Below are 15,465 nucleotides of genomic sequence, written 5' to 3'. Positions count from 1 at the left end.
ACTGGTTAATGGGTTCAGAATCATTCACATCTGGGTTTTTTTTTGTTCGATTAGTGAGGCACACACACACACACACACACACACACACACACACCAAGGACTAATGGTAGTAAAGTATAAGTGTACTACAATTTTAAAAAAATGTCCCGGTTTTTTCATTTTCAAAATCTGGTCACCCTATTCCTGACTCCAAATATCGGCAATCAGATTAATCCCTGGATCAACTGCCATCCCATGTTTGCTTATTTGGTACATCCCTGTATACTTTTCCTTTCTAAAAAGATGTCCAACCTTTTCTTTGAACAAATCTTTTGTATCTGCCATCACAGTCTCCATGAGTAATGTATTCCACATTTGAACTGTCCTTACTGTAAAGAACCCTTTCTTTTGTTGCTGGTAAAATGTCCTTTCCTCCAAACTGAAGTAATAGTGATATTTTAGAAATAATTAGTCTTCAATGCCAAACAAAATATATCAGTAGAAACTATTTCTGAGATGCATATTTTTCTTCTTGGAATTTCCGCATTCTGCTAGCAGAACTGAGACTGTCTGAAATATGTACAGTAGTTAGGTTCCAATATTAAAAGAAGCAAACCAAGGGGCATTTTTTTTTTTTTACATAGTATTGAAGCAGGGAGTCTCCGGAGCTGAACCCTATTAATTTCAGTTTCCAGAGATAGTCTTGTATAGGGTGCCGGTAGCAGCTCCGGCTATCTGGGGTTTAACGTTTCAAGGTCCCGCAGACCAATAGGAAGCTGAACCAGATGACGTCACGGCTTCCTGTTGGTAAGCAGGGTGCCGGAGCTTTGGAACTCTGCCATTACATGAACCATGCTGAGTTGTTACTGGCAGCCCCTACGGAGGTCTGTATCTACAGAAGCAGAGTGTCCCCGAAGCTGAAATTAGTGGGGTTCAGCTCCGGGGATGGCCTGCTTCAATACTATGCTAAAAAATAAAAATGACATGCTTGGTTGGAGTGACTCTTTAATATTAACCCAAATGCGGAAAATATAGCCCGGTCAAAATCTTGGTTGTAGGTTCAGTTCCAAAGCTTTCCTCTTAAACAAAGCCAGGTAACAATGTATGACTGGAAAAGGCAATAGAGGGGGGAAGTAACGCACATTCCAAGAAATACTCAGCCCTTCATAAGATAGAAAATCTTTTAAGTGCATCGCTTAAAGGAGCAAAGGTGGTAACTGGTTGAATCGCGTTAATTTCAGTTCTGGCCACCGCCTGGTTCTGGAGATACTTACCAGGGAAGGTGGCGCCAGATTCTTCCCTCCAGGGAAAACAAAATGGAAGTTACATTTCCTGCATGACTCAGGTCTATGGGAAGCCACAACGGGCAGGGGGATGCGATTTAAATAACTAGGAAGTACTGCCAGCACCTTTCCCAGAATGCATGTTGGTAACCATGGGGTCCCTGAAGCAGAAATGAAGGCGATTCAGCTTCCCACGTATGAATGTATATATATTTTTCAACAAATGACCTTGTAAATCATTACTAGTTTAATGTTGTGTATTAGAATTTAAGCATTTTCAAACTAGACCCACATTTTGTTAAAAAAGCGATTGGTGTCACAAGTCTTCAACATTCTAAGGCCTCTTCCAGGGTTCCGGCGGGTGTGCTGAGGCGCGCTGGGGCTCAGGGAAAGTGGGTGCTTTCCCTGGCCTTAGACAGCGCGCCGCCAGGGGGCGTGTCGATGCGGGCCAGTGACGTCACGGAGCTGGTTCGCCCCCTGCGCTCCGGCAAGCGCGTGATTTAAAAAATAACCTAAGACCTACGCTTCCGCGCGCTTGTGGAAGCGTAGGCGAGCCCCTACTAAAGCCGCTCTCATTGCGGCTGTAGGGGCTCACAGGTAAGTGCAAGCGCGCCTCAGCACGGCTCAGCTCGTAAGCGCTGACCATGGCCGAGGCCTTAGAAGCAGCAAGTCACACTGCTCGCCTCCCGGCACGGGGCAAAAAGATCTGCCCGCCAGACACAAAATAGTCACATGCTCAGGGCTCACTCCGACAACCAAAAGAAAGCAAGAAACCTCATCGAGATAGGAGGTCGAAGCTTTGGGGACCCCGATAAACGTGGCGTTTGTAATTTTTGGGGGTTTTTTTTTTTTAAAGAAACAAAATATTCACATTTCCTTATACCAGAACCAGGGAAGGGAGGGGGGAGGACAGAGAAATGGGAGGGTCCCTTGGAGGTTGAAAGCCCATGTATGTGCTCCAAATGACCCCCCGTTTAGGGTAAGCTTTTAAAAAAATAAAAAAAAGGATTGTGGCTTTAACTACTGTCCATCGATTAAATTAATTCATGTATTGAAATTGTGTATTCAATCGTGGATACACTGCGGCTTCCAAGAATACACTGTGAACCTATTAAATAGAATAAAACCACAACATTTCTCCCTTTTCCATTAACATTTCGAAGCTATAGCAGCCCTATTAATTTGTTAAACGTGATCTTCAGAGATGAACAGTTTTAAGACTTACATTTTCTTCCTCATCACTCAAGTAACAAAATCCTCCCACTGGCCTGATCGACCAGCGCTTTATGGGTTATATTGACTTAAAAGCACTATTAAGAGTTTATGACTGAACAGCACTGATAATTACATACAAAAATCATCATCAGATTGTGTTCGTCTTTACAGATAAAAGACCTTCCCGAGTTATAAAAATAAAAAGGCTCCCTTGTTTGAATTGGAGAGGTTTTGTGAAATCTGTGCGCAGTTGAGACATTTGTGCAACGTTATTTATAATATATACCGTTGCAAAGGCTGCTTCCAAGAAAAATCGGGGGAGTGGAGGTCGTATCACCAAAGGAGAGAAGAGAAAATGGACATAGAACAGCACTGTATGACAGTTTTGGGCTCAGATGTGCAAAGAACCTCCAATGATTATACTCACAAACACATGAGATATATGGGCATTTCCAAAACTGTGGCACAACATGTAGTAGAACGTGGGTGGGAACACACTCCGTTCAGCAGGACCCAGGAGAAAGAAGAAAGACCAAGATAGTTTTTTCAGATGGTACTTTTAAAACAGTAAATTTATCACAGAAAGACCTCCCTGCAATAAAGGCTTACATCAGGGTGATCCTTTTCAACCCTTTGTACGATACAAATAAATCGTTTCGACTCCCGGGAGCCGGCGAGTCGCGCTCTCACCCCTCCGAGTCTCCACTGATGACGATGTCGTCACTTCCGGGTTTCCGAAAGTTAGGTGACCGGATGACGTGGCTGACGTTCCTCTCAACACTTCTCCTCCGATCAGGATCAGCTGTTTGTCCAAATGTCAGACTCCACTAGTTTCGCTGTCGCTTCCTCAGGAGTCAATGACCCCCACCCACGCTCACTCTACTATATATACCCTGCTGTGGAGATGATTACGCTAACCCGATAGGATGATGTTTTAGAAGTTCAGGTTAGCGTAATCTCCACAGCAGGGTATACAGTATATAGTAGAGTGAGCGTGGGTGTGGGTGTGGGTCATGGACTCCTGAGGAAGCGACATTTTGTGCCACAGTTTTGGAAATGCCCATATATCTCATGTGTTTGTGAGTATAATCATTGGAGGTTCTTTGCACATCTGAGCCCTAAACTGTCATACAGTGCTGTTCTATGTCCATTTTCTCTTCTCTCCTTTGGTGATGCAACCCCAGCTCCCCCAATTTTCTTGGATGAAAGGGGTTGTGTTTTGCCCCAAAACATGTGCCAGGGTTAATAATGATAATAATAATAATAAAGCTGAAAGACCCTTTTTTCCATTAATATTGTGCATTTAATCTAATTTTTTGGAATTACTACATTTATATTAGTGGCAGTTTAAAGGGGATACGGTCACTGAGGAAGGATTGCACCATCCATAGATTGCCATATAAGTTCTTTTGTATCCGTTGTGCAAGGCAAGTACTGTATCTTTTCTTCAAAATATTGAAAACACAAAACTTTTCATTGAAGAGAATTTCACATTTGAATGAGGTATTGTGGATGTTCCATCTTTAGATCTTGTGCTAAATCAACCAGTTTCTCAAAAGTACACATCTGTGTTGCAACCATAACATCACAGAGCACATTAGTAAATTAGAACCATGTACTTAAATAGTGTGCAAAAGAATGATTGTTTCAGTCTTTCAAAGGATCCTCCAGGGTATTGTTATTTTTACAATCCTGTGCACCTGTTTAATGCTCTCTCACAATGGTGCTAGAAACCTTTTATTGATTTACACAATTAAATGGTGAATGGTTTCCCTCTCTTCCCAACACCCACACCCACTGTACTCTCTTATAGCGACTGGCACACGGTTGCATTTCTTTCGGTAAACGGGCTCCAGCTAGTTCTCTTGTAGATTTGAGATGGAAATTACTGATCCCCATTCACAGGCTAAAAGACTTCCAGGGGAATATCAGAAAACGCATGCAGATTCAGTTCTTGAATTGGTCAGGATATACAGGTACTAAAGTGAAAGGATCCGCAAACCAGATATCTTGAGAATGCTGGTCATACTCCCTCAAATACCTATACGTGGCATGAGCAACAAAGTATTTTGTTTCATGTATATTCAGCCAAAGTCATGGTATACAGCAGGGGTGCGCAATCTTTTTAGTCTGTGCCTCCCTGTCTGCTCCTCTCTTACCTTGTGTCCAGCGTCATCTGACGTCACGTTGCCATGGCAACGCGGCATCATGTGATGCCACGTCGCCAGAAACCACCAGAGACAAAGTAAGACACATACAGAGGCCTTGAGCCCTCCCCTAGGCATTCAATTAAAATTCTTTGGGGGAAAGAGCGCTGGGCCCCCCCAGTTTGCACACCCCATGTATACATTATATAGCTACCATGTGCACAGTATGAAGTATGTGAGTGCCAAGATACTGAGGCCTACGTACCGAGCATTGCAAAATACTTTTCTTGGTGCATGAAAAACGAATTTTTAATTGTGCTAGTGCGCACCTGTGCGCCAACCTGAAGTGTCTCAATCTGCTACATCAGCGCACAGAAACGTGCGCTGGCTGTACGAATGTAAATGCTATGTGTCTGGGGGGAAAAGGGGGGAAAAAAGGGGCATCAAAACCACCCACTAAGTTCAACTTTGCGCATACCATAAAGTCTGTAGTAGCTAGTGCAGAATTAAGTTGCTATGCATCAACCCAAAAATATATCTGCTGCAGCAGAGATATTTCATTTTGTAGGTTAACAAAATGAATTATGTTCAGTGTGACTATTTTAAATATTGCATTCATAATTTATATTTTCTAGTATTAATTAAAACGGAATGTTTTTTTTAAATTATTTAAATTGCATTAAATCTGATATTCAACGTGACCCGAGCAGTGAAAAATCAATTCAAACATCAAATTATGTGTCATGTGTATGAAGTCGTCATACGACATACATTTTTAATGAAGGTTTGTATTACTCTTTAGTACTGATGTTTTGATGTACAAAACATGTGGATATAACCCTAGTACACATGACCCATTAAATTATGCAGGTAATGCAGAGAATACGGGGGGTTTCTGTGTTGTTAAGAATAATGAATAGATTTGGCCGCACACTCTCTGTGATGCATTCTGCAAGATGGTTAAACAGGCTCTTACCCTTTTTGTGCTAATTAAGCATTTGGTTTGTGTTGATTTCCCTGATTTACATCTATCTGTACTGCATGTGCTCCTGCTCTGCCATTCCATAGTGCTTGGAATTTCTTTCTATGTTATCCAGATAGGCTCAGTAAATAACAGAAGAGGAGCATGACAATAGGGGTGTTCAAAGTAAATGGAGTCACATAAAACATCCAAACAATGTAGAAAGAGAGCAGGAACACCGCATAGGAAGGTAGATGGGGTAATAAAGAACATAACGGACCTCACATAAAACAGATTTTAAAGACAGGGGTTGATTATAAAGCATAATCAGGATGTCATGCATGCTAGCAATATTTTACCCATCGCCTCTCAAGCTGCAGCCTACGCTAGATATTGGATGCCACTTTCACAGAAACATTCTCCGTGTTGATTCACATCTTTGTGTTTTCTGCGGTGTGGCGTTTCAAAAGTACTTGTTTTTTTTGTACGTTTCCAACCTTAGGTAATAGTGGTTTTACTACATTAACGACGAGGTGTATCATAACATCCACTTAGACTGTAAGCTCTTTGGGGCAGAGACGCCTTTTCCTAATGTTACTTTTATGTCATGCATCGCTTATTCCCATTAATGTGTCCTATTATTTTCACATGTATTACTGCTGTAAAATGCTAAGTACATGGACGGCGTTATACTAATACAAATATATACATACAATTTCTTCTTAGAAGAAATGATAAATGTTTTTATTAAATATCCATTTGCTTTTAGTTATGATTCTCAGATTAACTGGCTGGTTATCTCTGATACATAACTTTTCCTCTAGTCTGTTGCATTTTTAGTTCCCAGGTTTTCTACAATTAACAAGTTACCAACCCTCCAAATCAATCAAATGTAGAATGAGTGTCACAACCTTGAGAACAGAGAGGTATGCCTCACCCCCCACACTGGAGCTAGGCCACACTATATATAGTTCTGGGACCCCCAGGCCCCGACATACTTCCTGCTTTAGCTACAGAGGCGGGGTGTAAAGTACGTAGCATTCACTGAATATATACGTCCGAGACTTCGTAAAAACCTCATTCTTGGTACACACGATCACCATTCAACCCACTCAAATGTACTCCATAATGAAATCAAAATTGCAGCAACACCAATGACTCAGTGAATACAAGTTATTTTTATTTGCAACAGGTCATCTTAAAACAAGAAACTACAAAAAGAGGCAGAGGCTTGAGGAAGGGCCGGTTAGGCCAGAAACGTCACCCCTTTTTGTCGTTTTATTTTAAGATGGCACGTAGCAAATAAAAATAACTTTTATTTACCGAGTCATTGGCGAGTGCTGCGATTGTGATTTCATTATGCCGTTCTGGTTTAGGTACCAGTGCTTTCTCTCTGCATTTAAACGAGGATATAGCAGCTTCCGATTGGCTGGCTAGATTTGTCTGCCATATTGAATTTCAGAAAGGGTACAAACCCCCACCCCCCCAAACAAAACTGTTTAATATCTTGGCAAACAGGGGGTCTCGAAACTAAAAACAGCGCAGTTCAGTTCCTGAGCACCTCACAGTTCCAACGTGGTTTTTAATCAAACACTAGCTGAAATGTGTTTGTTAGTGGATTCCATGTCCATTCTCCATGCTTTGCAAACACATTCCGGTGCGCAAAGTGGGGGGCGCACCCCCCAGCGGGGGCGCTGGATTTCTCGGGGGGGGGCGCTGGCGGTTGCAGAGACCCCACACTCTTCCCCGAGGCATTTAAATTAAATGCCGAGGGATCACGTAAGGCCTCTGCAACACAAACTTACCTTAACTCTGCAGGTGTCTCTCATGTCCATGGCAACGCAGCGTCAAAAGATGCTGTGGGTGACATGATGTCACATGACCCCGTGGCGTGAGGGGGGGCGCAGAACGCAGGAGAAGGGGCGGGGCGCAGCAAAAAAAAAAAAAAAAAAAAAGTTTGCGTGCCCCTGCCTTAAGGGACTCTTCCTGAAACTCTGGTGTAAACTAGGTGCAATTTGAAAGCAGTGTCACTTTAATTTCAATTGGTGCACCACTTAAGTTTGATCATTTGATAATTAATAACTTAATAAAGTTTGCACAACCTTAAAATTGGAACCCGTCAACAACCCAGTAATTAAGGTCATCAAAAATAGAATTAATCAAACTATGGTATTTGAGAAGAGGACTGCATTCCTCAATGATCAGATCAATAAATTCCAGAGGCGACGTGATCCATGGTTCTCAGAGGAAACCTCCCTCGCTCAAAACAGAAATCTACCAACTCTCTAAACCAGTGCCCTTGATGGAGACAAAATATTTTCTTTATCATCCAAATACATGGTTTGTGTTCAGCAGATCAGATTTTATACAGATCAAACCAATGGACCAAACCCTGTTGTAGTCAAGCATCAGATAGGACCTCTACGCATTAAACAACTGCATAATATCCCTGTGCAAACTGTATCTTACAATCCAAGATGCAACCGTATTATTTCACCATGTTATGTCTAACCCCTCCATAACCCCTTTTTGCATTGAATCAAATATGGCAAACTGATAATACAGCATCTACATTTTTTTAAATGTTTGCATTGCTTAGCAGTTGACAGCAGATACTAATTTTTGGTATATAAATGTGGTTAGAAGAGTGAGGTCTCTGCCTTTCTGTGCCATTAACATCTGGGACCCCCCCCCCCCCCGTGTCAGTGTTTTAGGATACAGTAGCAAAACAAACTGCACAGTACAGTGTACAGTAGCTAAAATATTTTACCACCAGATGGCAGCGTACAAACGTACAAGAATCTCCTATACTGTATTGATATTAGTGTGTTCTGTGCTGTACATTTACTTATTTATAAAATATTTTACCAGGAAGTAATACATTGAGAGTTACCTCTCGTTTTCAAGTATGTCCTGGGAAAGTTGAGTTAAGGGTGGTTCCACTGGAGATCGAACCCAGGACCTTCTGCGTGTAAAGCAGACATTACAAATAGCATACATAGTACGCTATTAGTAGTAGTAGCTAATAGTACATGGCATACATTACAAATAATGTAAAACAAATATAATCACTGCGCTTCTCCACGTGAGGAGCATGCAGCTAGTGAAGGATTTGGCCATACAAATGTGCGAAACAAAAAGTGAATCCCTGCGCTTCTCCCTTTGGGATAGCAATCACTTTTTGTTTCATACATTACAAATAATGCATTGAGAGAATGTATAAAGTCACATTTAAATGAGAACAAATTGACAAAGCAGAGTGATGTATTGCTGAAATAACAACCCCATGTTTATTATTAAATAAAAGAACTACTGTGGAATCCACTGATGGTGGATCTACAAGTTTAAAGTCACAAATTGTATGTTGACATCTGTATAATGTAAAATTCATTGGCTTAAAAATGTTTAAGGGACAGAACCTTAGCCATAAATTATAATCCCTCGTTTTAAGGCTAAATTTGCGTCTTTTTCTTTTTCTAATGTGATTTTTAAAAATGAATACGATTAACTAGTACAAACAAAGCCCTCATATTTGATTGGCTTCTATTTATTTAGGCGTTTATTATATAATTAAGGGTAAAATTGATAAAAATAAAACTGAAAGATAATGCAGTTGATAAAGTAGAGCTCATTTGCTCTTGTATAGACGAAACCAATGAGTCTTCAAAATAAAACTCTGTACACTAATTTATTACATAAAGAACTCCAATTTACAACCTACAATGGATCCATTCTTCTGTAAAGAAACCTTGCAAGTGATTTAATAGAGGAGTTTGCTCATATTTCTCTGGTCGTAATCACATGATCATCGCACCATTTCCCCTAAATATACACCATATGCTATATATTTGTGCATTTTAATTGGCTCTCTTAATCTGATTTACATGGAACCATTTTACTGCAAATATCCAGGGCTTGGGTCCTTATAGATGGTTTTGGTTTTAGGCAACGTATCGATTGCGAGAATATTCTACGAGAGTCTATTCTAGAAGAACTTAAGGCTCCTTCGCCAAACAGACGCAAACTTGTTTTTTTTTCTTCATATTTATTAAGCGGATTAAAGACATCTGTCATAGCGGACCCGCTCAGAACTGCTCTGTAAAATGCTTCTAAACCACAGGATTATGGTAGAATTATTTCCCTAGTTCATTCATTGAAACACTGCTAAAAGTGGTCTATTGGAGCCACATGAGAAGATCTTTATATAGGCTACAAAAAAAAAACTAATTGATTACCAGGTCGCATCCACAGCTGCATGAAATCATCATGATAGACACAGACACTACATTTAGAGAAGGACAGGCAGGGAAATAGCCTCTTACCCTGAAGAGACTCCTTGGCTCTTGCTAGCTCTTGTTCTTTCTGTGCCAGCTGCACCTTCAGTTCAGTAGCTGAAAGGACCTCTGCAGACCTGCTATCATGCGACTCTTCCAGGTCTTTTGCCAACATTTCCTTCATTTGTCGGAGCAAGTGAACTTCATCTTGTAGCTGCGACACTTCTTCCCGTAGCAGCACTGCATAAAAAAAAATGATGATAAAGAATAAATACAACAAACCAGTACAATACAAATAAATAAATAAATAAAAAACACAGGGCTAAGAAGAAGCAATGTATCTATCATTTCTTTTAATGCATATCACCCATAGCATGCATTGGAATACTTGGGCTACAATACACTGTTTGCAGAAATTAGTGGTTAAAGGTTATAAATCTATAGGAATCTAAAAAGCGACAGACGCAGTGTGCTGAAATGTGTCATTACCCATAATCCTTCTCTGAGGTTTATTATCTGTATGACATATGACCATGGTTTGAAGACCTATGGAAGACATGCCTCAAAATATAGAATTTTACGGCAGATCGGAACCTTTTGGCTTATTAATGCCCCTTTTGAGGTGTATTATAAAAACACGCCCCAAGGTTAACGTGGCTTTCTGTTATATGTAGGATAGCCTTATGTCTGTCCCAAGCATTTTTTAAACCCCTTACTGTATTAGCCTCCACCTCCTCCGTTAGGAGCCTATTCTATGAATCTGCCCTCCTTTCTGAAGTACTCCCTCACATTTCCCCTTAGCCGGCCAGCCTCCAGCTTCAGAGCATGACCTCTTGTTCTAGTGCTTCTCTCTCTCAGAAACATGCTTCCCTCCCGTAGCTTGTTGAAATGCTTTATATCATTTGAAAGTTTCTATCACATCCCGTCTCCATTTTCCTCCTAGCTGTGCATATTAAAAGGTCCCTTAGCAATCTTTTTTCCCTGCGCCCCCCTACCGGCTGTTCCCTCTCTCCAACCCCCCCCCCTTCTATCCTCGGCTCCGGTGTCATGAATTCACGTTGCCATAGCAACAAGATGCCAAATGACCATAATGCTGCGTCTCCGGAGCCAAGGTAAGTGCAGTTTACAGAGGCCTTCGCCGCTTCCCCAGCACTTCATTTAAGTGCCTTCGGGAAGCTCGCAGGCCTCTGTAAAACCCACCGCGCCACGCAGACAAGGGGCGGCGTGCCCCCCAGTTTGCGCACCGCGGCTGTAGACCAGCGATTCCAAACTCCAGTCCTCAAGTACCCCCAACAGGTCAGGTTTTTAGGATATCCCTGCTTCAGCACAGGTGGCGCAATCAAAATGACAGCCAAGGATTATGCTATCTGTGCTGAAGCAGAGATATCCTTAAAACCTGAGGACTTGAGTTGGGAACCTCTGCTGTAGACCATGCACCATTTTAGTGGCCCTTTGGAGATATGGTCTCCAGAATTGTACACACTACCTTTCTCTCTGCTGTCAATACCTTTCCCTACACAGTCAGACATCCTGCTGGTTCTCTGCATTCCTTACATTTAAGCCACCTGAAATAATGACTTTCTATACTGGTGAACATTGTAGTGCCATTAACCCAGTATTCTGCCTTTGGATTTTTGTGGCCCTAGTGCATGATTTAGCACTCTTTGGGATTCAACTGTTCCCATGTAGCAGACGTTAATTCCCCCGCGGGCGTGTCAGTGGGACATACGTAAAGCGCAAGCGCGAGAAGCAGTCATGGTTTCAAAGAATACGTCTGTAGTAGCAACACTTCAACCATTTCTCTGATCTACCTAAATCATTCATCATTGTTTACCCCTGCCACCCAGCCCCCAGAATATCAACACTGTTGCATCTTTGTGTCATCTGAAAAGGGCATACTTTCCCTTCCAGATCATATGTAATTAAGATACTAACGAGTGACGGTCCAAGTGCAGATCCCCAAGGTACTCCGCTGGTAACCTTTCTCTCCTCTCAACACACTCCACTAATGCAGAAGCAGTAATGAGCTTCTTTTCTTTATAGTACCATGCATGGTGAAGGGATATTGTCAGTTTTTACACCCGGCATAAACCTTATTGTGCCTCATTTGGAAAAAGCAACATTATCTTGTTACTATATTGTATAGATAATATTATGAGTAGAATGTACATTTTAAGATGTGTTCGTTGATCTTAAAGCTTCTCTATTTCAATCTGAAACACAACAAAGCTTTTATTCCCTGTACCCATTTTTCCAACTCTATCTGTCCATGAAATGCCTGTGAATTGCCTGTATAACCCTGTTCTTTCAATGTAACCGTGTATTGTTATAACTCTGTGCCCAGGACATGCTTGAAAACGAGAGTTAACCCTCCATGTATTACTTCCCGGTAAAACATTTTTTATAAATAAATAAAAATACTTCCAGGTTATAATAGGAGGAAGGGTAAAGAATCTGGTATAAAAGGGAATGCTACTAATGAGTAAGTCTTTACACCTGATGAAGGGAGGATGTGTCTTCCCCGAAACCTTGTGTTTTTTGTTCCCGCACGGACGTCCAAAACAACAAGTTTCATTCCGGTTTGTGGTAAAATATCCCTGTTTGCAGCAGGTTTCTTCGCTTCAAATCACAAAATCTCCAGCTATGGTTCCTGTGAGTCAGTCTTGGGGTTACTCCCTAAGTAACGCCCACATACTGCTCAAAAAGTTTTTTTTTTTTTAAAGTTCACATTATTATTTAGACAGAAGAAGCAATCAGAGTAGGTACGAGGAGTGTGACAAAGTGCTCCTACGAACCATAATTAAAGCCAATGAGTCAGTCAACAAAGGAATGATCAATTTATTTCCAGTGTTGATCATAAAGTTTAGCACCCTATAGTTGTTTGCAAACATCGCATCGGTGGTCAGAGCCAGACCAGGTTTTCTGGAGGTAACCGCCCAAAATTCTATTCTAATGAAAAGGAGGTGCATTTACCCGTGTGAAAATACATAGGTTAGTACGAAAACCTGGTACACATAGGATATAAATGCAGAACCAGAAAGATTAGTAACATAATTTTAATTTCATTACACCTTTATATTTTTTTGTTTTAAATTTGGGACTTTAGCACTGATAACTTCAGGGGGGGTATAGGGGGGTGGGGGGTAGAGAGAGAACCTAACATTTGTAGATACAGTATTTTGTGTTCAATCTTGTTTCTTGGCGCACAGAAAAAAAGCTGGATAGCGTGACAGTGACAGAGGACAATTCTAAGACATAAATCATGGAAATAGGAGGTTAACATGTGTGACCATTTTTTTGGTTTACATTTTCAAGGTTACTTGAGTGAACAGTGCAACGTGCGAAGCTGCTTTTCTGATGTTTTATTGAAACTCCAGCTGAAACTATACCTGCAGGGAGGTGTACATATAGTTCACTTGCAGAGATACATTATCAACATTTTAACTGTGGCAAAGTTGTATATACAGTTTATTTTCAGTCATTTTCAGGTGACAAAATAAGCAAGAAGCACAATGCTTGATACAGTCGGTGGCCACTGCACCTTACAACAAAAATGGAAGCAAACGTTCAAGGACAGAGAGCTCACAATGTATTCTCTCACTGCATTGTTTGTAGTCCCCAAAGGGGAAAAAAGTGTGGGAATTGCCAACACCACATCAACAAAACTAAGATTGATCTGTGAACTGTGTCAGAAAATGGCAAATTATTATAGGTCTCGCTGCCAATTATGTGTTTGGACTTCCCAAAGTCAGTGATTCATCATTACATTTTCTTCCAGTATTCAGATCTAGTCCTTATGCTCATGTAGAGAGATCTTGACCAACGTTCACCCGACAAGGACTGAAATCCTGTTTAGTGAAGTACAGCTGTTCGATGTCAGCCACTTTCCTATGCAAAGTTGTGTGTGTATAGTCCCTGTTCTTTTACCAAAGGAATTTCTCTACATTTTTTTATTTCAACCATAAGTGGCAAAAGTCGCTCCCGAACTGCCAATTCCTACACAACACTCCTTAAAACCTGGGCTTGATATGCTCATGAATTTAGTGAGCAAGATAGTGGTTCGTTTTGGGATTTTTGGCCAATGTTGCCCTTTTTTCAGGGGGTTATGAATGTCCAAAATGTGCTAAATTAGTGAAGGTGTGCAAATATTCTACTTTTCAGTTTAAGCGATAAACCACTCAAGTGGTGGAAATGGTCAATAGTTTGTATACTCAACCTTAGGATACAGGAGTATTACAAAACCCTACATTGAAAGGCACCGTTCCAATAACGAAGATCACAGAAATGCCTGAAGGGGACAGCGCTCCAATATATATATATATATATATATATAGCCCCAACATTTTTTTAAAAGAACTCTCCCAAAACTGAACTTCATAAAAAGGCACGAAAAAGTACCAGTAACATACGATAAGTATTGCTCTCGTGAGAGGCGCAGAACTAATGAAAGCAAGATGTTCTAACAAGGTCCTAAAGATAGCGACTAGAGCTGTCTAATAGAACATCAAAAACAAACAGGAACAGATGATTGAAAGGTATTGTAACCACAATATAGGCTCCTAGATTGTCATATCACCTGTGGACAAATAATGTAACACACCGGTGCATGCGGGGTAACCTGTACTGATAGAGGTATTCTCACCAGCAGAATTGAGCAGTAACGCCAAACATATTGGTAAGATATTATGTATACAAAAGTGTGCAGTCCTGGAGACTAAGCCTCAAGAACACACACAAAAAGGAGAGATCGTCCAAATGAAGATAAACTAAAAAATGCAGGGTTTTTACACAGTTTAGAATACATATAGTATCTGGAAGTAAGTGAGGGATTTAAACTGTCTCCTTTGTCCACTTAAGTGTATTAAAGGTTATTGAGGATAGTATATATTTCAGTGGAAAAGAAATACCCAAATAAAGGAAAAGTTCTGTAAAGTTAGATGAAAACAGAGTAAATGTGAATAGGATGCTAAAAAAAGAAACCGTATCATTTAAGGTTCTAGAGCTGTGTTTTCCCAACTCCAGTCCTCAAAGGGCCCTAACAGTGCAGGTTTTAAGGATATCCCTGCCTGAGCACAGGTGACCCTGTCAAAACGTTTGAGCCACCTGTGCTAATGTGAGGATATTCTTAAAACCTGGACTGCTAGGGGTACTTGAGGACTGGAGTTGGGAAACACTGTTCTAGAGCAGGGGTGCGCAAAGAGAGGGGGCACGAGATTTTTTGGGGGGGGGGAGGGGGGTGGCAGTTACAGAGACCCTGCGCTCTTCCCCAAGACATTTAAAATTAAATGTTGGGGACCACTCGAGACCTCTGTAACTCACTTACCGTGATTCAGGCGGATTGGGGTCACGCGGCGGGGTCATGTGACGTCACATGGCGTCATTTGACGCCCGTCGCCATGGCAACGCGGCGTCATTTGACATTGTCACCAAGGTGGGGGGGGGGGGACGCGAGCACTTCGGGAGAGCAGGCAAGGGGGCGCAGCACCAGAAGTTTGCAGACTCCTGTTCTACAGTAACTAGGAAAAATGGGTGGATCGTTTTATTGGCCATTAAATTCTACAGCATCTTGTTAATTTGTACAAGACTATTTGTAACTATGTAACTAT

At 41.2% G+C, this 15,465-nt stretch overlaps 1 protein-coding gene across 7 annotated transcripts in view; it reads right to left on the bottom strand.

Annotated features, from left to right (window-relative positions):
* Positions 1–15,465, bottom strand: part of KAZN (kazrin, periplakin interacting protein) — a 411,605-nt gene that overhangs the window by 44,700 nt on the left and 351,440 nt on the right. For all 7 annotated transcript variants that reach the window (XM_075605079.1, XM_075605083.1, XM_075605080.1 and 4 more), the window contains one exon: positions 9,908–10,099. In XM_075605079.1, coding sequence (XP_075461194.1) covers positions 9,908–10,099 — 192 coding nt within the window. The remainder of the gene's footprint in view (positions 1–9,907; positions 10,100–15,465) is intronic.

This window comes from Ascaphus truei, chromosome 6 (assembly GCF_040206685.1).
Source record: "Ascaphus truei isolate aAscTru1 chromosome 6, aAscTru1.hap1, whole genome shotgun sequence".
NCBI lineage: Eukaryota > Metazoa > Chordata > Amphibia > Anura > Ascaphidae > Ascaphus > Ascaphus truei.
The sequence above is the reverse complement of the archived record's forward strand: the minus strand, read 5'-3'. Positions and strand labels throughout refer to the sequence as shown.